This window comes from Lampris incognitus, chromosome 12 (genome assembly GCF_029633865.1).
Source record: "Lampris incognitus isolate fLamInc1 chromosome 12, fLamInc1.hap2, whole genome shotgun sequence".
In the NCBI taxonomy this organism is placed as follows: domain Eukaryota; kingdom Metazoa; phylum Chordata; class Actinopteri; order Lampriformes; family Lampridae; genus Lampris; species Lampris incognitus.
Window position 1 is genome coordinate 55,889,363 of NC_079222.1, and position 23,319 is coordinate 55,912,681.

General features: G+C 44.3%; 1 protein-coding gene across 2 annotated transcripts in view; it reads right to left on the reverse strand.

The window, feature by feature from the left end:
* LOC130121777 (cyclin-dependent kinase 9) overlaps positions 1-23,319 on the reverse strand; it is a 45,948-nt gene that overhangs the window by 22,147 nt on the left and 482 nt on the right. The window contains exons 2-5 of one of the 2 annotated variants that reach the window (XM_056290665.1): positions 21,118-21,207; positions 7,263-7,344; positions 5,295-5,385; positions 1,133-1,299 (exon numbers count right to left, since the gene is read on the reverse strand). In XM_056290665.1, the coding sequence (XP_056146640.1) occupies positions 1,133-1,299; positions 5,295-5,385; positions 7,263-7,283 (279 nt within the window). In that variant the 5' untranslated portion in view covers positions 7,284-7,344; positions 21,118-21,207. The remainder of the gene's footprint in view (positions 1-1,132; positions 1,300-5,294; positions 5,386-7,262; positions 7,345-21,117; positions 21,208-23,319) is intronic. The other variant, XM_056290663.1, reaches the window with a different exon arrangement.

Below are 23,319 nucleotides of genomic sequence, written 5' to 3' on the forward strand. Positions count from 1 at the left end.
CTGAAGTAGAAGGTATTTCCACCTTAATCTAAAACAAAAGGGTTCCAGCACTATGTGCTTGGACCCCCAATAATAGTACTAATTCTACTACTACTACGACTAATAATAATAATAATAATAATCTGAACAAAAACGAAAGGGTTCCAGGACTATGTGCTTGAACCCCTAATACTACTAATAATAATACTAACAATAATTTGAAAAAACAAAAAACAACAACAAACAAAAAACCCAAAAACAAAAGGGTTCCAGCACTATGTGCTTGGATCCCTAATGAACAGTATAAGAACTTCTCTAGCTAATGCAGAAAACCTGACAGTCCTGCTAGTCCTACATACAATGGAAAACACACTGGGTGCTAACTGTGCATTATAGGTTCAGCGCTTCACAGTACAGCTCTGGACAGAGGAAGTAGGTAATGCCTCATGCTTTACCGTTGAACCCTGCTACTGGCTGGTAGTGCTTCTAATGCAGGATCACACATGCAGTTAAATCTTTACGTTTCATAATCTGCACAGGGCCAGTCAAGACAGTTTGAGGGTGAAACACTGGTGAAAAAACGGTTTAAGTTCGGCCAGTGTAAAACCACCATTTTTGGCCAGGTAACATTCATGACCTCTGGAGTGAGTGACTACAACATTTGCTCCACCCTCATTAAGCTTGCCAGTCTGCAGCAAAATGCATGTGCATATGTCTGTCATCATAAAAAAAATTGGAAAGGGTCTACTAGTCTACAAAGTACTGACTTAAACATAAATGTACAAGAAAACATTTAGTCATTTTTCGTGTGATTTTTTTTCCCCCTCCAAAACAGACAATTTTCCTGGCAACGGTTTTATTTACTGTTTTTAGTGTTTCATTGGCCAAAAGCTGACCAAAGCTGGCTACTGGAAATGCAGCTGTTGATGTGCTAAAACTGGGAGTTGCCCCTACCCTGACCCTTCATCACGCCAATTCAAGTGATTCTACAATCAATTAGGCTTTCATCATAATACAAGAACAGTTGTGTGCTTCAGTCAGCTGTGGGGCATCAAACCATCAGTTAGACACCCATCAGCTAGTCTAACACTAACACAGCTAGTCCTTCTGTTGTAGTTTTCATTAATAAAACAAATCTAGTGCCAGTACTCACCTTGTTCCTGTGTATGTAGTATAGTCCATTGAGTAGCATCTGCATGACCTTCTTTATCTCTGCCAAGGTGAACTTGACATTTGCATTGCTTAAAAGCCCTGCCAGGTCATGCTCACAGAAGTCAAACACCAGGTAGATGCTCCCTTTGTATCTATTAAACTGAGTGGCTGGAAGAAAGACAGAGGGAAATGAATCAAACTGGCCTACCGAGTGACTTACAGTCTCACACAGTAGAAAAAACTACAGGTAAATCCTAACAGTATCACAACAGTAAGTTCTGAATCAAGCATTACGGGTGTAAATGCCTGTGTCACTGTGTTGTTGAGACCATTCATTTTGCCTGCATAGAAATCCTCTGCAACTCCTCCTCATGCTTTCTGGATTAAAGCAGTTTAAACTGCGTAAAGATGGAAAAACTTAAACATGCAGTTAAAAGGTCTATAAATACTTCTGTGCAATGTGGGTCTCCTTCTTTTCTTATGGGTCTTAAGGATGAGGATGTGCACATCCTTGATAGGGAGGAACACTGGTTTGAACAGGGAGTAAAAGAGGCCATCTATGTGAAGAGGGAACGACCATCCCCGAACTGGGGGGGAGTATATCTGTCGCCATCTTACAATGCTGTGATTGCAACCATTCCCCAGTCCTCTGTGAATAGTTCACATGGCCATTGTAGCTCTAGTTAATGGTCAGGGAAATTTGCATATGAAACTGATCGTTGGTTTCATTCATTATGTCACTGTATTGTTTATAAGGGTGGAGATACCTGCAGTCACTGTAGGGTTTATTAGGGTGGGGACACCTGCAGTCACTGTATTGTTTATGAGGGTGGGGATACCTGCAGTCACTGTATTGTTTATGAGGCTGGGGATACCTGCAGTCACTGTATTGTTTATAAGGGTGGGACACCTGCAGTCACTGCATTGTTTATAAGGGTGAGGACACCTGCAGTCACTGTATTGTTTATGAGGGTGGGGACAGCTGCAATCACTGCATTGTTTATAAGGGTGGGGATACCTGCAGTCACTGTATTGTTGATAACGGTGGGGACACCTACAGTCACTGTATCGTTTATAAGGGTGGGGACACCTGCAGTCACTGTATTGTTTATAAGGGTGGGGACACCTGCAGTCACTTAATTGTTTTAAAGGTGGGGACACCTGCAGTCACTGTGTCGTTGATAAGGGTAGGGACACCGGCAGTCACTGTGTTGTTTATAAGGGTGGGGACACCTGCAGTCAGGTGAGACTGAAGAGGTCACTTCGACGATGATGAAACGTATCTGTCAGTAAACGTTGTGTCCAGATGAACTGATTCACCTCTCTGTGATTTCCTTACCCGGATTACTGAGTATGCATAGGCACTTCTTTTCTTAAGTTGAGCGACTACATTTCCCTGCAGTTCCAGAGTGGTACATGTATATTTGTAGTCATATTAGGGATGCACTGATCTGAATTTTTTAGTCCCAATACCAATACCAATACCTTGGCTTTGGATATTGACCGATACCGAGTACCGATCCAATAACAGTTAAATTAATAAGCTGTACAAGAGACTGGAATCAATCTTTTATGTGTAAGGCAACATCAGGCTTGACTTAGTCATTGCTTTCCAAACTTTGTGAAACCAAATTTACTAAAAAAAATAAATAAATAAAAAAGATATACATTTACTGAATTGTTATTATTAGAATTATAAATAATTGTGCACCAGAAACTTGGTAAAAAAAATCCTCAAATTTAACAGGAACAACAATTCAAGTGTAAACCTTTTAATGCAGCAACAAACTGGCGAGGAACTAAAATTCCAGTATAAAACTAGGGACTGGGTGTCCGGATAGCATAGTGGTCTATCCCGTTGCCTACCAACACGGGGATCGCCGGTTCGAATCCCCATGTTACCCTCCGGGTTGGTTGGGCATCCCTACAGGCACAATTGGCCGTGTCTATGGGTGGGAAGGTGGATGTTAGGTATGTGTCCTGATCGCCGCACTAGCGCCTCCTCTGGTCGATCAGGGAGCCTGTTCAGGGGGGAGGGGGAGCTGGGGGGAATAGCGTGATCCTCTCATGCGCTACGTCCCCCTGGTGAAACTCCTCACTGTCAGGTGAAAAGAAGCGACTGGTGACTCCACATGTATTGGAGGAGGTATGTGGTAGTCTGCAGCCCTCCCCGGATTGGCAGAGGGGGTGAAGCAGTGACCGGGACGGCTCGGAAGAGTGGGGTAATTGGCCAGATACAATTGGGGAGAATAAAGGGGAAAAAATCCAAAAAATCCACAAAAAAATAGACTCTACTTTTTTTTTTTAGATCCCTGCCAGGCGTAAGTATCTCTCGCTCTCCAGTGTTCGACCTTGGCGACAAACCACCGATTTTCCCACCTACTGGAAGAAGGGAAATAAACGTACAGACAGAAAACCAGTGTTTTCCTGCCATTATAAGACTTTTGCACAGCACCCAAGTCGATTGAACAGGAAATGTGGAAATAAAGATATTTTTGATATGCAGTGCTCAAGCTAAAATTCTAATAAAAATGTCTTGCCTGTCAAGTCTGTGGATGTGCAGGCTCCTAGGTGGACCCTCGCACAAAAGCAACCAGGTGTGACATGAAATGAAAGAGATCAGGCGATCATAACGTCAAATCCAGGATCTAAGACTTCAAATGTGTTTAACCGTCACAGTGATCACAACATGAAACGAATGAAGATGAGCGGCTGTTCTGCCGATTGACTTTGATTCATTCTAAAGCAGTAAAACGCTAAGAGAACACCACTCAGCCATGGGAATGTTTTACTGTAGCTACTGAGGTGGTTTCCAGCTGGGGCTGTGATTAATCCTACTCTTGAAATTGTATTTTATAGTGGCGTTTCAACATTGGCAACTATGGCAGCACCGCGTGGTGGTGAATAATTATTGTTGGTTCATCCAGTGTGCCTCCAGGTCTGCTGTGCTGAGACCAGCAGTGAATGACTTGCTAGCTTGGTAAATACGGTCTACTTCTTGCTTACTTTCAGGACCCGAAGACAATGTCTTGGTTTTGATACTGTTGCTGCCCAATCTACGTCCACCATAGATGTGAGGCGTGCATGCGCACGCCTGAATCAGCTCGGGCAGCGACAGAAAACAGCGTTAGTCAAGCAAGCCGGAGTGTGAATGAAGAGAGGGGGCGGCAGGAGTGGGAACACATGTTTTTCCAAGGTTTTGAATCACCACAAACACAACAACTTATTCATAGTCATATCTGTGCACAAAAACATTTCGGCTGATGGGTCCTGTAGTTTACAACATTAGCTGAAGACACACACAAACAAACACATGGACATAAACGACCAGACGTATAATCCCTTCCAGGCCACCGCCTGGCGGAGATAACACAACTGCATCACATAAGAACAAAATATAAGCATTAACTCATGATTAAGTCACAATTTGCAATGCATCTGGTTCTTCAAATCATCCCTTCTTTTGCTGGGTTGGACTCATCATGTTTCTTGGTATGGTGCTTGTGGAGGTGTTTGATTAAGGTGATTGTGTTATATTTTGCAGTACTACTGCCAGCCCCAAGAAACACTGGCTTTGCAGATATTTCAAGTAGCTGTAAAACGTGTTATCAGTTAATCATCTTAACTTTGGCCCAGATGGCCACCAGTAAAAACCAAGACAAACCCAGTGTAGGATCTAAAGCATTTATACAGCTTGAGAACAGCTGACGATGACATTAGGCAGGTCATACCAACACAATGGCATTAAAATAAGAAATGTATTCACAATGTAGTAAGACTTGCATACACAGCGTTAATGCTCACAACATGTGGTTTTGATCGTTCAGTGTTAGTTTTTTGTTTAAAAGTTTTGCCACCTATAATTTAGATTTTAACTCAATGAAAATAAGCACAAAGGTGCTTGGAGATTTACCAGTCAAGGATGGGGGTGATTTCTTTATATTCAGGTGGCCTGCCATGCCTATACAGCACCAAAAACCCTGTAAAGCAAACTTTAAGAGGTAGAATAGCTCACAAGTAATCTAAACTTCTCAATCTCAAAAATACAGAATACTAACTCAGCAAAAGCTCCTTCAAAATAAGGCATGCGGTTTTTTTAACCACAGAAAAACAGAAAGAATTAGTTGTTGTAAATTGAAGTCAGACTGAAGACTTACACCAACCTTTGGTTCGACAAATCTCAATCAGATTCACAACATTCTCATGTTTCAGAAGCTGCAGGATCTTGATCTCTCTCAGAGCTGTGATCGGAAACTGTAACAAAACAACAAACACACAAAGCAACGTAACAAAGCTGCCATACACCAACCTTTTTAAATGGTCACTAGACAAACTTTAGAGAGGCTATAGCCCAAATTCATAAAAGTTGCTGCTATCATGACACGATGCAAAATCTGCGCTGCAGCAATCTGAGCTCCATCATGAAAACAGTGCAGCAGTGGACACCCCTGCAGGGACACACTACAATATTATTAGTGTTGGCAGTCAATTAAAACCTTTTGTTAATCAAGTGTTGCATATTTCACAACCCCAAGATCATCCACGGCCATGAAATCACAAAGCATCGCCATCCTGGTTGGTCAGAAAGGCAAACAAAAGCAATGACTGTGGCAGCAGAACTCTGTACATTATCAGCAGAGGTTGTCCTCCCAGGAGGCACATGACGTAGTAATCTAACTGCTGGGTAATCCCGCTCTAACAATCACTCTCTCCCTCGTGCACTTCAGATGCTAGAACCACGATGTTTGCCATTAATCCAAATCAATTAGATGGAGACTGGGCTTCAGTTGTAGGCCACAGAAAATACAGTGCCAAACAGTTTCATAATCTGACTCCTGAGACCTGATTCCCAGGACGACACTGACACGATCACGAAAAACGTTACTTTCAGAGACATTTTGTTTATCTATGAAACTTCAATAAAGAAAGTCATGAGGTGGAGCTACACCACCTTGCCAGAGCAGGCATTTTACTGCAGCTGTGTGCTTCTATGACTTGCTTATGGGACATGCGACTCAGGAGGCAGTGTGATCCAAACAGTACTAGCAGAAAATGTGAGTCACTAATGCTATTTATGAATGGGGGTAACACCTACTGTCATGCTATATTACTGCTATGTTAACCCTGCTGACACATTTTATGAATGTGGGCCTATGAGCATCCAGTGTAACTGTATAATTCAACAATACTTTCAAAAATACGTATCCTTGTGCAGCCAAGCAAGCCTGAAATACAGGAAAGGAAGGCAGTATAACAAGTCAACAGTCACCAAAATGTGAGTTCAAGAGTCTGAAATCTGAATGGCATTCTGGAGGTACTAAAAACCCTGAGGTTTTGTCATACCATTGTTATCTCAGAACCAAGATGACACAACGAATAATGAGATTTTAGACTACACAGTACTGTGACAGGAATGTGGTTATTCTGTTGGATAATCAATCAGTATGATAGTCAAATAGTGTTCCAAAATAGTTGGATGACATCAATGACCCCTTTTTTCCTGCTAGAGGTGCTTCAAACACACTGCAGCAGTGTTGATCCTACCTGGTCGCAACATTTCAACAGCACTACACTGAACTGGAGAGTGTCTCCTACCATGGTAATGATGATAGTATTATGCAACCTGACTCCATGGTCCAGATGGATAAAATTATCTAAATTTTGTTTTAATAAAAAAATAATTTCGAATAACTTGTAAGTAGAGAAATGTTACAGATTGCAGCTTTTAATCTCATGTCAATACTGTTTCAGTTGCATTCTCAGCAGTCGCAGCAGTCAGAAGTGGCTCTTCACAGCAGGACTAGGTGCTGCCTGGCTGGGGATTTCATATTGAAATGAAAAAGAAAGTTCTTCTAGAAGCTCATCTACTGGCAATTGTGTGTTCCGGTCCTTAACTGCAACTTAATCCCTTTTCGTCACTTAAGAGACAGTAATTGGTCCCCAGTAAAATTAAGTAGGCCTAAAACCTTTTGATTTTAGTTAATGGGGATATGGCTGTCAAATGTTGGGTCATTTTTTCTTAGTGTCAAATGCAAACTACATATGGGAAAGAAAACAGAATGGTGCTTCAATCTGGAAGACTATGCGCACAGTATTATGCTATTAACTCTCAGTTATGAAAGATCTCTTACCCCTTCTTTCTCATTTTCCATCAAAACCTTCTTCAGTGCAACTTTCTTTCCAGTTTGTCTGTGCTTTGCTTTGAAAACTTCCCTGTAAGACAAACAAAGAACTGCACATTAAAACTCGTTTTTCAATTAACAACAACAACTTAGTTTTGTATAGCACCTTTCAAGGAACCCAAGGACGTTTTACACTACTACTATTACTATTACTACTACTGCTACTCAGTGGAAGCTGGTGCTTAAAATGTTTGGGGAAGGGGCGCAATTTACCTCAGCGCAGCACACCTGACAGCTGCTTTAATGTCCATACAGTTATTAAGAAGATGTAGCCTATAGATTTTATCAGGGTTTGTAGACGGTGGATGACTGACAGTCGAGACGAGGCGTCGTGGTGGGTGTGAACATGATTGACAGCCACGAGAATTGTCCAGTCACATTAGATCAAAAAACATTAAAACAATACCAATTCGCTGCCAATAAAAGTGGGAGTGTCTGTGGCGCACAGAACGGCACCCCATAGAAAAGCTGAAGAAACTGATTAAACAGCAGTCTCAGGTCACCTGCTCGTCACAAGTTTTAGGGTAACATAAGGTATCCTTTGGCCAATGCCCCTGACCCAGGCAGTATATGTATTCAGACAGAAATCAACCAAATACCATTTGGAACCAATATTTAATGGCTGCTGACAGGCCCTCACAGACTGAAAAACACTTTTATTTCATAATTATTTGCATTACACAACTAAATTATATTTAACATGTTTAAGTAGATTTTCATCTCTTCATATTTGAAGGGGGTGGCGCCCCAGTGCCCTGTACTGGCCAGCCACCACTGCTACTACTACTACTACTACTTTCGGCTGCTCCTGTTAGGGGTCGCCACAGTGGGGTCGGGTTTCTTCTTGTCTTCTGCATCTTCCTCTGTCACACCAGCCACCTGCATGTCCTCTCTCACCACATCCATAAACCTCCTCTTTGGCCTTCCTCTTTTCCTCTTCCGTGGCACCTCCATATTCAGCATCTTTCTCCCAATATACCTAGCATCTCTCCTCCACACATGTCCAAGTCATCTCAATCTTGCCTCTCTTGCTTTGTCTCCAAACCGTCCAACCTGAGCGGTCCTTCTAATATACTCGTTCCTAATCCTGTGTAACACAAACTAGGCAGAGGACTCAATAGCGTGACACAAGAGACGAGGTCAGAGTTCAAAAGTAGTCTTTACTGAAAAGCGGGTTCAGTACACAGAAAAGGCAGTCCAGTAATCCAAGCAAACAATACCAAAGGAGTAGGCGAAGGCGAGGTCCAGGGACAAAGCAAGGTGATCAAATCCAATAGTCCAAACAGATGATCCAAAAAGGTAACCATAGGCGCACTGAAAGGGGGTGAGACCAGTGGCAGAGCAAGGCAGGGTGTTGTGCGCATACTCAACCCAAATGAGGTGCTTGCTCCAGGTGGCCGGGTTCTGGAACACGAGACAGCGCAGCCCAGTCTCCAGCTCCTGGTTCAGCTGCTCCGCCTGGCCATTGGACTCGGGGTGAACCCCAGAGGAGAGACTGACTGAGACCCCGAGCAGTGAACAAAATGCCTTCCAGAACTTTGAGACGAACTGGGGTCCTCCTCGATCAGCTAGGGAATCCATGGAGGCGAAACCCATGAGACAGCACAACTTCCGCCATTCCCTGGGCAGTGGGCATCTTGGGCAGAGGGATGATGTGCACCATTTTCGAGAACCGGTCCCCTACCGTCAGAATGGTGGTGTTACCGTCCGAGGGCAGTAGGCCTGTGACAAAGTCCAGGGAGACAACAGACCAAGGACGGCGGGGCATCGGGAGCGGGCGCAGGAGACCAAGAGGAGGGCTTCAGGAGACCTTGTTCCAAGCGCACACAGGACAAGCAGTCACATATTCTCCTATCTCCTTCTCCATGGCCAGCCACCAGAACCGCTGTCGAATGACGAAGACACACCAGGGTGACAGGAGAGGCGGCAGGTGTAAGCTCAATGGATGACCTGAGAGCGAAGAGAGACAGGAACAAACAGCCGATTCAGGGGACAGCCGATTCAGGGGACAGCCAACAAGCGCTTGGTTGTGAGCAGACGCCCATCTGACCTTGCTCTCAATGCCCCAGGCGACGGCCCCAACCACACAGGAAGCAGACAGGATGCTGGCTGGAGACCCAAGGAGCAGGGTCAGGGCAAAACAAACGAGACAGGGCATCCGCTTTGGCGTTTTTGGAACCAGGACTGTAGGACAGGGTAAAATTAAATCGGGTAAAGAAAGAGCCCACCTGGCCTGTCTGGAGTTGAGTTGCTTGGCTGTCTGGATGTACTCCAAGTTCTTATGGTCAGTCCACACCAAGAATGGGTGCTCCGCCCCCTCCAACCAGTGGTGCCACTCCTTCAAGGCCACCCAATTACGATGTGGGGAACAGGGAGTTTCCTGTTCCCCACATCGTAATTCAATAGCATAGTCAGAGACCCGACACTTATCCTGACGCAGGGCCATTAATGCCCTCGCTGCCTCTCGACCAGTGGTCTGATGGTCCAACATCTGGCGAAGGGTCCAGACGAACAGCTTTGATGACGCGCAGACTGGGGGATCTCCTGGCTCACTTGGCCATAGCCCAGGCTTCTGCTCTGCCAGTGAGATGAGAAATGATGTAAGCCACCTTGGCGTGCTCCGTGGGGAACAAAGATGCCTGGAGCTCAAAATGTAGTTCACACTGGGCCAGGAAGGACTTGCAGTTGTTAGAGTCACCGGAAAACCACTTGGGTGTGGAGAGGTGGACCACCGGAGCTGGCGTCGTTCTCGTGGGAGCTGGAGCTGGGGCTGGATCTGGAGCAGGCACTGGGTCAGGAGCGAGGACAGGTTCTGGAGCTGGGTTAGCAGGATTAGGAGCGAGAGTGTCCATGTGTGCAGCAGCCTGCTGAAACCGGGCAGTCGCCTCCTGAAACTGGGTTACCATGTAGCCTACCTGGGTGTCGAAGGTTTTCTGGAAAGCCTCATGGTGTGCTGCCATCTCCTTCACCCCTGCACAAATAGCAGCGAGTTGCTTCTCCTGTTGGTGGATTCACTCTCCTTGGGCCTGGAGTACAGCGCGCAATGTATTGGCTGAGTCCATAGTATGGCCAGGTCGTACTGTAACACACACTAGGCAGAAGACTCAACAGTACAACACAAGAGACGAGGTCAGAGTTCAAAAGTAGTCTTTACTGAAAAGCGGGTTCGGTACACAGAAAAGGCAGTCCAGTAATCCAAGCAAACAATACCAAAGGAGTAGGCGAAGGCAAAGTCCAGGGACAAAGCAAGGTGATCAAATCCAATCGTCCAAAGAGATGATCCAAAAGGTTAGGCAAAAGCGAGGTCCAGGGGCAGAGCAAAAATATACACAAGAAACACAAACACTATAGAAAGGCTGGCACAAGTTGACACTAGGCACAAAACGAACTGGCACAGAGAGAGGGGAACACAGAGACTAAATACACTGGAGGTAACAAGGCACAGATGAATCCAATCAGGGCGGGGAAAGTAATCATGCAGGAGGACACAGACACTGGGGCAGGAATTAAAGTTACTGAAAGGAGAGGAGAGGTGAGACCTTCAAAATAAAAGACCCGACAATAGACAGACATGACATAAAGAAAACAAAACCTAAGGCACAGAGCAGGGTGTGTCATCCTGTCCCTCTTCATCACTCCCAATGAAAATCTTACCATCTTCAACTCTGCCACCTCCAGCTCCACCTCCTGTCTTTTCGTCAGTGGCACTGTCTCAAAACCACATAACATAGCTGGTCTCACAACCATCTTGTAAACCTTCCCTTTAACTTTTGCTGGTACCCTTCTATCGCAAAGCACTCCCGACACTCTTCTCCACCCACTCCACCCTGCCTGCACTCTCTTCTTCACCTCTCTCCTGCACTCCCCGTTACTTTGGACAGTTGACCCCAAGTATTTAAACTCATATGCCTTTGTCACCTCTACTCCTTGCGTCCTCACCATTTCACTGTCCTCCCTCTCATTCACGAATATGTATTCCGTCTTGCTCCTACTGGCTTTCATTCCTCTTCTCTCCAGTGCATACCTCCACCTTTCCAGGCTCTCCTCAACCTGCACCCTACTCTCACTACAGATCACAATGTCATCCGCAAACATCATAGTCCACGGAGACTCCTGCCTGATCTCGTCTGTCAACCTGTCCATCACCATTGCAAACAAGAAAGGGCTCAGAGCCGATCCTTGATGTAATCCCACCTCCAACTTGAACCCATCTGTCACTCCAACTGCACACTTCACCACTGTCACACTTCCCTCATATATATCCTGCACCACTCCTACATACTTCTCCGCAACTCCTGACTTCCTCATACAATATCACAACTCCTTTCTCGACACCCTGTCAAATGCTTTCTCTACTACTAGGCGGTGGAGGGTTTTAGCATTCCCATAGTGCCCTGCCCCCAACGAGTCATAGACCAGAACCTGTGGATAGAGCACTTGGGGCACCAACACCTGCAGGAGGTTATTCCCTCGTCCGAGACACTTGCCACCTCCGGTATGCCAACCTGTCGTGGAGCTTTGAGAGTGGTAGGCCTTTACCTTAGGCCCCAGCGCCCGAGGTAAAGGCCTCTGGAAAACACCTCTGTCCGCTCGGGGCACTGCCCCGTCTCCAGCCAGCCCCTCACCAGTGCCAAGGTCACGTCTGCCTCCTGCTGCTGCCTCAGTTGCTGTGTGGTCAACAGGAACCACCTCTCCTCGTTTGCTGGCAGTGTCGATGGCCGCCGCCCTCGGCGTCATCTGGCCTCATTCCTCTTGCTGCTGGCAGTAGCAGCACTCCAATGCCACAAGGGGCTCTGTGCCTGCTGTGCTGCAGCTGCTTGGCAACTGGCTCATTGGTCAATGGGTCAGTTCTTCCCCTGGCCAGACTGGAGCACCACGGTCTTCGTGCCAAGGGTGATGGTTGCCTTGGATACGTTAGGACAGGCTCCCCAGCGGTCAGTAGGTCAAGGCCAATTATGCATGGGTCTTCGATGTTGGTGAGCCAGAACTCGAGCGCCAGCTCCACGTCTCCAGCCCGGACTCGCAGTGACTTCTGTCCTTTCATGCCAGCCTTTTCTCCTCCCGTTGTCATCAGCTTGGTGTTGGTTGGTGACCATGCCACCGACAGTAGGGCCAGTGGTGCCCGGGAGGATGCAAGGTCGCACCAGGGAAATGGTAGACCCCATGTCTACCAGGGTCAACCATCGTTTTGGCAGTTCAGATACAGTCCTTTGGTGTAACTTAGGTGGCCAACCAACGTGCATCGGCCTTTAAGGGGGGCTGGAGACTGGAATGGCAGTCCACTCACTAGGCTACTCCGCCATCGTTTCCTGCTGGCTGGGTGACTGTGGCTTATGTGACCAGCATCATCACCCCGTAACAGCGGTCAGTTGGCCGGGGTGGATGTCGCCTGGATGTTGGAGGCTATCGCCGAGACTGCTGTGGTGGAGGCCGAACTTGGTAGACCTCTTCTACCTCTTCCTTTTAGTCGGCCAACCTAACATGCAGTCGGAGAGCAAGGACCTTATGCTGGCTAGACCACGTGAAGAGTACCATCTCAGCCCATTCAGCCTCGCAGAGAGCCTCGCTGAGCGATTTCTAAAATCGCCTCTCCAGCTCCATGATCAGGGCTTGAAGGTCCGACTGCTCTGCTGGGACTAGGTCGAGGAGCACCTGCAAAGCCTTTCGTCCCTCCAACACCAGGGCAAGTGAATGACAGCTTCTTCATTGCCCCATCTGCTGTGTCATGCTACTAGTTGGACTTGTGACTTGTGTTGTACTTGAGTAGCTTGGCTAGTGTTCTATGCACAACTGCGGGGTGTGACAGACTGGGCGTGGGGAACAGTGGTGGTGGTTTGTTAGCAGCAGCCCTCCTGGTTGCTAGGGGGTAGTCGATGGCGGTGGGCAGCAGGCGCTCCCCTGTATTGGCACTTCTGGCCTCTAGTGGGCGGTGGGTCCACGGTGCACTGGAGCCATCATGGTGGGCTGGTCACCTTCCATCCCTGGCATGCTCCGACTTTTGCCATGCCAGGTTTTCCAAGAGCCAACAGGGTCGCTCAATGTCTTGCTCCAATCTCTGGATGTCCCACTCCATTCTTCAGTCCAATCCCACTTCTGAAACCAATGTGGCGAGCTAGCATGGAAGAAGGAGTCGAGAGGAAGAGATCACTGTTCAATGGCAATTCCCGCGCCCCATACACCACACAATCCCAGAAGTGTTCTTATATTTGCCTTTTGAACAGACTACAACACAATGATTTTCCCCCTGAGGTAAGAACTGTCGATGTTAGTCTAAGTCACGATCCTACAGTCAGACAGTCAGTAAAAGGTCTTCTATTTAGTCCGAGTCAAACCCCAAACAAACTACTCATCCCAACATGAACCAAACATCTGAACACGCAAAAATATAACACAATCAACAACAATCCCAACTCGAACATTAACAGTCCCATGACCCCCTGCACTCCCCAGCACAGAACCGTCGACGGTCAGAGCGGCCGCCTCCTCTGGTCGCTACAATAATAATGTAGTTAGCACACAAGCATTTTCCAATAAAAGAAAGGACCACTGACTTTTTTGGCTACTGACTCATGGTAAGATTTTCTGATAGGGTAGAAAAGATCAATAGATATGACTATACAATTGCTCCATGGCAAAAAAAACTTTGACGAGTTAGGACAAACTGACAGATTACAGGGGATCTAATGAGAGGCATACAGTTAGGTCCATAAGTATTTGGACAGTGTCACAACTTTCGTAAATTTGCCCCTGTACACCACCACAGTGGATTTGAAACGAAGTAACCAATATGTGATTGGAGTGTGGACTTTCAGCTTTAATTTAAGGGTTTGGACAAAAATATTGCATTAACCGTTCAGGAATTACAGCCGGTTTTATATATGGTCACCCCATTTTCAGAGGATCAAAAGTAATTGGACACTTGACAAAAAAGTCGTTTCATGGGCAAGTAAGACCTTTTCCATCATTATTCCATGACAAATTAAGCAGATAAAAGGTCTGAAGTTCATTCGAAGTATTTACATTTGCATTTGGTAGCTGTTCATCGGAACTCTCAGCATGAAGTCCATAGAGGTGTCAATACAAGTGATGGAGGCCATCATTAGGCTCAAAAAGCAACGGAAATCTATCAGATGGATAGTAAATACTTCAGGAGTGTCCAAATCAATATTATTGTACATTCTTAAAAAGAAAAAAATGCACTGGCAAGCTCAGCAAACACCAAAAGACCACGGAACACATCTACAGTGGATGATCACAGAATTCTTCCCTAGTGAAGACAAACACATTCACAACATCTATTGAAGTCAAAAACACTCTTGAGAGGTAGGGGTATCATTGTCCAAGTCTACAATCAAGAGATGCCTGCATGAAAATAAATACAGAGGGTTTAAGGTGAAAACCACTGGTATCACTTAAGAACAGGAAGGCCAGATTAGACTGTGTTTAAAAACATCTAAAAACCTACCCAGTTCTGGAACAAGGTTCTTTGGACAGATTGTGCAATGATTAACTTGTACCAGAAGAATGGGAAGAGGAGAAGTGTGGGGAACAAAAGGAACAGCTCATGATTCTCAGCACACCATATCATCTGTCAAACATGGTGGAGGTGGTGTTATGAAATGGCATGTACTATGGTTGCCAATGGAACTTGGTCACTGGTGTTTATTGATGCTGTGACTACTGACAGAAGTAGCAGGATGGATTGTGATATTTATGAGGATATACCATTTGCTCAGATTTAGCCAACTGTCACAAAACTGAGAGGACGGTGCTTCACACTGCAAATGGATAATGACACAAAACAAGCTGACAAAGCAACCCAAGAGTCTCTCAAGGCAGAAAAATGGAATATTCATCAGTGACCAAGTCAGTCACCTGACCTCAACCCAACTGAGCATGCGTTTCACTTGCTGAAGATTAAACTAATGGCCAAAAGACCCACAAACAACCAGCAACTGACGGCAGCTGCTGTTAAGTCTTGGCAGAGCATTTCAAAGGAGGAAAACTCAGAATTTGAAGCTGTCAATGGGTTCCAGACTTCATACAGTCATTGACTGCAAAGGATTTTCCTGCAAATATTGTTATAATCAAACATGTTTGTTTGTCCAATTACTTTTGAGCCTCTGAAAATGGGGTGACCAATGTACGTATATTCATAGCTGTAATTCTTGAACATTTAATGCCATATTTTTATCCAACTCCTTGAATTAAAGCTGAAAGTCTACTCTTCAATCACATCTCAAAATACTTCATGTCAAATCCACTGTGGTGGTGTACAGGGGCAATATTACAAATATTGTGTAACTGTCCAAATACTTATGGACCTAACTGTAGCTGCGCTGCTTGAAGGCTTTTCCTGAATGAAGTGATACTTTGCATTAGTTAATTTAATATTTCAGGAAACCTGTGTATAACCTTACCATTTTAGGAAAAACAACAGAAAATATACAAATTGGGACGACAATAACTTTTTTCACACTTTTTTTCCCCTAAGCTTCCAGATGTGTCCTCACACCTTCTTGTGTTGGGGGGGATTTTAACTGTTGGTTGGGTCCTTTACATCAGTCCTCCAGTACTCCTAGCAATCCATTTAAATCTTCTGAAGTTATTAAAGCTTTTCTTCAGAAACTTTCTGTTACAGACTCCTGGCGTTTTTGCATCATGTGGTTGTGCATCATGTGGTATGCTGTGTGGTACCAAATCAACTTTGCATGTGGTATGTGTTATACTGCATATTACCATAAGAATAGTGTTACTGGAGGGGTGCTGGTGAGCAGTAACATGTGAGGACGTCTTTATATTGGGCTCCTGATTAGGGCGAACTTTTCATTAATATTATAACTCACAACCCTGTACTTGTATATCGATCATTTAGAAGACGCGATGGGCAAAAACAAATTCAGCAGTGACCATGTCGCTAAAGCCTCGGGCTCTGTGAAGGCCCCGGATGAGGAGTCTACAGATCTATCTGGGGTAATGGCTGCCATCGCGAGCAGTGAGAGCCAAGATCTTGGCACGGATAAATTCATTCACAGAAGATCTGAATGCAAAAATAGACTCTATAAAGGACAGCATGACGAAACAAGAGACCTGTCTGAAAGATGTGGAGGACGGCCTGAACACATACTCAGACAAGACGACGAATATGGAGGAGATCGGTCAACTAAAATCTGAAGTCACTATGCTACGCCAGAAGGTAACTGATCTGGAGGGACGACAACACCGGTGTAATGCACGCATTGTCAGGATAAAAGAGAGATTCGAAAACAGTGGAGGCCAGCAGCCTGCTATTACCATCGCTAAGCCACTGCAGGAGTTACTAGGCCTCAGATTCACCCCGACCCTAGACCGGGTTCACCACAGCCTGCGGCACTCGCCCAACGAAGGAGAACCCCCCCCAGGATAATCGTGGTGAAGTTTCACTATTTCTCAGAGAGAGAGGAGGTTTTCTGCAAAGCTGCCCGTTCAGCTCCGTTGACCCTGCATGGCAAGAGAGTGAGCATCTTCCCGGATTACACCGGTGGCGAAAAAGAGATCGGCCTTCTCCAAAGCTAAGCGGCTACTCCAAAGCTGCCAGGGCATCAAGTTTGAGATCCTGTTCCCGGCGGTGCTACGTATCACCTCATCGTTCGGCCAAGAAAAGCGGTTCGAAGACCCATCTAAGGTGATGGATTACATCAGGAAGAATCTAAAGCCTCAGGACAATGTACAGTAAAATGACATTACATTACATTACATTAGTCATTTGATAAACTCGAATATATTTGTGGCTAACTGGTATTGACGGCTAGTTGATATTAGCTGCTAAGTGCCAACAACTAGCAGAAGTAACTAGCTAAGGCACCAAGATGACAGGGTAACGTTACAGTTTAACTTTATCTATTTACTCTAACTTTTGTAATTTGAGACTCACAGATAATGTTGCCTTTTTCATTGAATACGAATGTTTAATACCTGCTGCCCATTTACAAAGCTATTTTTCTGTTTTATTATTATCGAGTGTGTGCATGTATATATTTGTATATATGTGTACGGATGCTAATTATTATGAGACCTGTAACAGTACTTTGGTGACTTGCCAGAGACTGCTACGGTGACACCCAGGTCAATGTCACTTATCTACAAAGGAACTGTATTATAACTGCTGTTATATGGGTGTTTGATATATTTTATTTTATTTTTTTCCAATATGGGTGTTGATATATATTTCTTAAGTATATAAATACCCTTTAATTAAATATAATCTTAATAAGACCACTGTTCGCCCTGGTTAGGGCTTGTTAGGGAATTTTATATGGTTATTTGCCATGTTATACTAGAAATGGGAGATGTGATCTCTAGGGAATTAGTAGATCAGCCTGGGTTCTCAAGGCTCTGTTTTTGCTTTGTAGCTAGTTTTGTTTTTTCTCTTTTCATTTTTAGACAAAATGTCTGAAGCTCAAAATACAGGTTATCTTCGTTTTTTTGAGCTGGGATATAAAGGGAATTCACAATCCAGTGTAGTAGGGTTTTTGTATATTTCAAATCTATGAGAGCTGATTTCATGTTCTTACAGGAAACTCACCTTCGGTCAAGTGAACACGCAAAACTAAAGAAAGCTTGGATAGGACAAATTTTCTGTTCCAGGAATGAGAATAGAACGCGGGGCACGGCAATCTTGATCAGGAAGGGTATCCCATTCGTTCCACTGCAGACTATTTCTGACCCCAGTATGTGATAGTGATGGGTAACCCGTATGGTACACGTGTGGCACTAGCAAATGTATATGGACCAAATTGGGATGACTCACTTTTTTTCTCTAGTTTCATAACAACCCTCCCAGACCTAAATAATTACCAATTGATATTGGGGGGAAATTTTAATAGTGTATTACATCCATATTCAGACAGATCAAACACAAGACCTAATAGTAAAATCTCAAAGGCAGGTGCTGTTATCCACTCATTTATGGAATCCTACTCTCTTTTCGATCCCTGGAGAAGAAACAACCCAACTACTAAACAATACCCCTTTTTTCCCCCAGTGCACCATTCTTTTTAAAAATTTATTTGATTTTTCCCTTTTTTCTCCCAATTTAGTGGCCAATCGATCCCTATTTTAATTCAAACACCCACCCTCGTACTGCATGCGTTCGCCAAGTGCATCTCTCCGGCCGGCAGTCTCGAAGGAGACCGCCTTCCCACTTTCGTGACAAGGCGACTCCAGGCTGAACCACTGTTTTTTTCCGACACACCAGAGACGCATTCACGTGACGAACACAAGCCAACTCCACCCCCCTCCCGAAGACAGCGTTTGATTGCTGCTTCATCGCGTCCGGCCATAGTCGGATCTGACGAGACTGGGGCGCGAACCCCAGTCCCCAGTGGGCAACTGCATCGACACAAAGCCGATGCTTAGACCGCTACACCACCGTGGACCCCCCCCCCAGTGCACCATTCTTACTCAAGGATTGATTTTTTTCTCCTGGATAGTAGGGTCCTTCCTATGGGTAGGGGGAGCCAATATAATAGTATTGTTATTTCGGATCATAGTCCTGTACAGCTACATATAGGCTTCCTAGACTGCCCTAAACCCCAATGCACCTGGCGATTTGATCCTCTTATTACTGTTCAAAGACTCCTTTAAAAATGTTCTCTCCCAGCAGATAGATATCTTTATGGAACTCAACCACACTCCGGACATGCCACTAACCATTGTTTGGGAGGCTCTCAAAGCCTACCTTAGAGGCCAAATATTCTCATACACAGCACATGAGAGAAAGAAACATAAACAACGTCTAACAGAACTGTCCCATAGTATAGCGGAAGTGGATCGTTCATATGCTGATTCCCCAACATCTGAGCTTTAAAAGAAAAAAATATTCTTAAAAACAGAATTCGACAATCTCTCCATTAAACAAACAGAACAATTATTCTTTAAATCAAAACAGACATTTTATGAACATGGATAGAAAGCTGGAAAACTCTTAGCCCATCAGGTTAGACAGTCCACAGCCGCTAACACTTCCTGAAATTTGCACAGCAGCTGGGGTAAAGACTACCAACCCAGACACCATCAATAACCAGTTTAAACAATTATACATTACCCTTTATAGTGCAAACCTGCCCAGCGACTTGTCGCATATTTTCACTTTTTTAGACGGTCTGACCACACCAAAAATTGCCCTTGAGAGCACAGACAGACAAAGAGCTATCAACAGAGGAAGTGATACAAGTAATTAAATCCACGCAGAGCAACAAAGCACTGGGTCCGGATGGTTTCGCAATTGAAATGTATAAAGAATTTGCTACCAAGCTGGCACCGATACTTAGCCTGTTGTATCAGGAAATTTTTAACCAACAGAAATTACTGCGAACTATGATGCAGGTAATCATATCAGTGTTACTTAAAAAAGACAAAGTTCCCCTACTGTGTGGCTCCTACTGCCCTGTAAGCTTGTTGAAATGCATCTACAAAATCCTTACAAAAATCTTGGCCACTCGTATTGAAACTGTAGTCCCAACGGTTGTTAACCCTGATCAAACTGGCTTTATACCAGGCAGGCAGTCATTCTATAACATGCGCCGCCTATTCAATGTACTGTACACACCACATTCTGTAGAACAGACAGAAGTAGTGATTTCTTTAGACGCTGAGAAGGCATTTGACCGCATCGAATGGCAGTATCTATTCGCTGTTCTAGAAAGGTTTGGATTTGGTTCATCATTCCTAGCATGGGTTAAAATATGATATTGCTCACCGACAGCCGCAGTGCGGACAGATAATATTATGTCTGATTATTTTTCGCTCCATAGGGGCTGCAGACAGGGCTACAGCCTTTCTCCTTACCTGTTCAATTTGGCAATTGAGCCACTCGCTATAGCTCTTAGGGCAGAGGATGGCATTAAAGGTATCTCATGAGGCGGTAAATTGCATAAGGTATCACTTTATGCAGATGACCAGTTGTTATATATATCCAACCCAATAGAATCTATACCAAGACTATTACTTACCCTGGATAACTTTGGTCGCCTGTCAGGTTATAAGATGAACTATTCAAAGAGCTTGCTTTTTCCGATTAACGACACTGATAGAGACTACTCTAGCTTTCCATTTAAACTTGAACACAATGTATTTACATATTTAGGAATCAAAGTCACCCATACAATGGAAAGGTTATATAATCATAACTTTAAAACACTAATAGAACGAACAAAACAAGATTTTAAAAAGTGGTCAACGCTTACCAATTTCATTAGCGGGCTACATTAATATAGTTAAAATGACAGTCTTACCCAGATTTCTCTATCTTTTTCAAATGATTCCCATATTCATACCTAAGACAACTTTTCAACAATTAGCTAGATTAATTTCATCATTCATCTGGAACAATTCAAACCCCAGGATGAACTTTATTTGTTACTACTGGGCTGCGAACATTGTAAAACTTTTACATTGAGCATTTACATATAAGAATGAACAGGGTACAGATTGGGTTCACATGGAACTCTTATCCTATCTTTTACCGATATTCACCTCTCTACTACCACATAATTGTAACATACAAATAAAAAACCCAGTGGTTAAAGCTTCACTTAGGATATGGCTACAGTTTAGGAGGCATTTTGGATTAAAGCATGCTAGCGGGCTTTGTCCAGTAGCAAATAATCAACTCTTCTTGTCATCTGTGTTAGATAACGCATTTAAACATTGGCATAGAAATGGACTGGTGTTTTTCTGTGATCTATTTAAAGACGGAACATTAACCTCATTTGAAACACTTACCAAAAACCATAACTTGCCCAGATCCCATTTTTTCAGATACCTTCAAATCCGTAGTTCTGCCAAGAAAGTGTTTCCCTGTTTCTGTATCTGCCACCAGGAGCCAATTAGATGTTATTCTAGAGATGGATCCCTTTGGGAAGAAATGGGTCTCTATAATTTACACACTGATACAGGGATTAAAACAGATGTCCTGGGACAAAACAAAAACTACATAGGAGAGAGATTTGGGTGTAGAGCTTTCTGAAGAGGCATGGTGGGACAGCTTAACTCGTATACACACTTCCTCATTGTGTATACGACCAACATGGTTTAATTCAATTTAAGATGCTTCACCGTCTTCACTATTCAGGGGACAAGCTTGCCAGAATCTTTCCCACCACAGACTGGGTGTCCGAGGTGCAGCCATAGTCCAGCCTCAGTGGGACACATGTTCTGGGCATGCCCCTCTCTCAACAGTTATTGGGGACATACTATACTTCTATCTTTGGCATACCACCTCCTAACTGTAATGTCACAACTTTGCAGGCAAATGCATTTGCTTCATTGCTGGCTCACAGACTTATTCTTTTTAACTGGAAGTTGAATAAAGCTCCGTAATTTTTGCAGTGGTTAAGTGAGGTGCTGTCCTTTCTACCTTTAGAAAAGCTCCGATATAAAATATGGAAAACCTGCAAAAACTTTACTTTGACCTGGAGTCCTTTCCTAGACTTTATTGAAGGTTTCCCCTGCGCCATGAACTATAGCAAAATGTATAATAATGTTATCACAGTCAGAGGGAACAAAATGGATTTTTCCCCTTTTTTTCTCCCCAATTATATCCAGCTAATTACCCTATTTTCCGAGCCATCCAGGACGCTGCTCCACTCCCTCTGCAGACTACCACATTCTTCCTCTGATACATGTGGAGTCGCCAGCCGCTTCTTTTCAACTGAAGTTTGCTAGGAGGATGTAGGGCATGGGAGGATCACAGTATTCCCCCCCGTTCCCCCTCCCCCCCGAACAGGTGCCCTGACTATCCAGAGGAGGAGCTAGTGCAGTGACCAGGACATATACCCACATTCGGCTTCCCAGCCACAGACTCGGCCAATTGTGTCTGTAGGGACACCTACCAAGCCGGAGGTAATACGGGATTCGAACCGGAGATCCTCATGTTGGTAGGCAATAGAATAGACCGCTATGCTACCCGGATGCCCGAGAGAGAACAAAACGTTGTCTTATCATTGTTCAAACTGATCTTGACTATGGATGTATTCTGAAAAACAGAAGTAGGTCGGCCATGTTTATGATAATGGCCAATCAAAACGCGGATTGTGACCAGAAATACCTGTCTTTATGAGTATAACTTATACCGATAGTTATATACATCTCTATTTTTAAACTGAATTGTAGTGCTCGATTATATTTACTGTAATTTCTATCTTTATTTATACTACTATAGTAACTTGATTCCTGTGGAACAGGCCTGCAGGATGGGGTGTAAGGTAGGGGGTTACGGGTGTTTGCGGTTTGGAAGACAATGAAATAACTGAAAATGCCCTGTGTATGACCTTTTTTCTATTTTTGTTCAACATATTGCTGCATTTTCTTTAATAAAGTTTTGTAAAAAAAAAACAAATTGGACATCCCTGGAAGTATATGGAGTCGAAAAATCCATGTACTTCCAAGTGATTGTTGCAGATGACAATCAATAAATTCAACCATTTTGTATATACTGTACTGTACACTGTACTGTACTGGTACACTGTCATGTCCATCTACCTCAGGCATGTATGTAAGTAACCTGGTAACATCTATTTCAGCATCTCTGATATATATATCTGCACCACTGAACTTTATCACCTCTTATTTCACCTGTATAAGTCAATCCTTGTGTATATATGTGAAGCTTGTTGTGTTGTAGTGTTGTTTTTCTATGTTAAGTACACTGAGAGAGCTACGACACCAGAGTCACATTCCATGTAGTGCAAACCTACATGGCCAATACACATGATTCTGGTTCTGACGATATGGCGGACTTAACCAGAGAATAGTTAAAAACAGGACAGGTTATGCCTTGCAATCAGTGTGTTATCCTGGCCAAACAGCTCACAAACCACATAGTGCTAACTTTTAACTACATACCGCTAACTTCGCCACACACTGCTAACTTTGCCGTAGCCTGGGCTAAATTTGGAGGTTTGCGGGCCGGGTTCGGGTGGTTAATAAATGCATAGTTTAGCGGGTTGGGCGAGGCGGGTCTGCT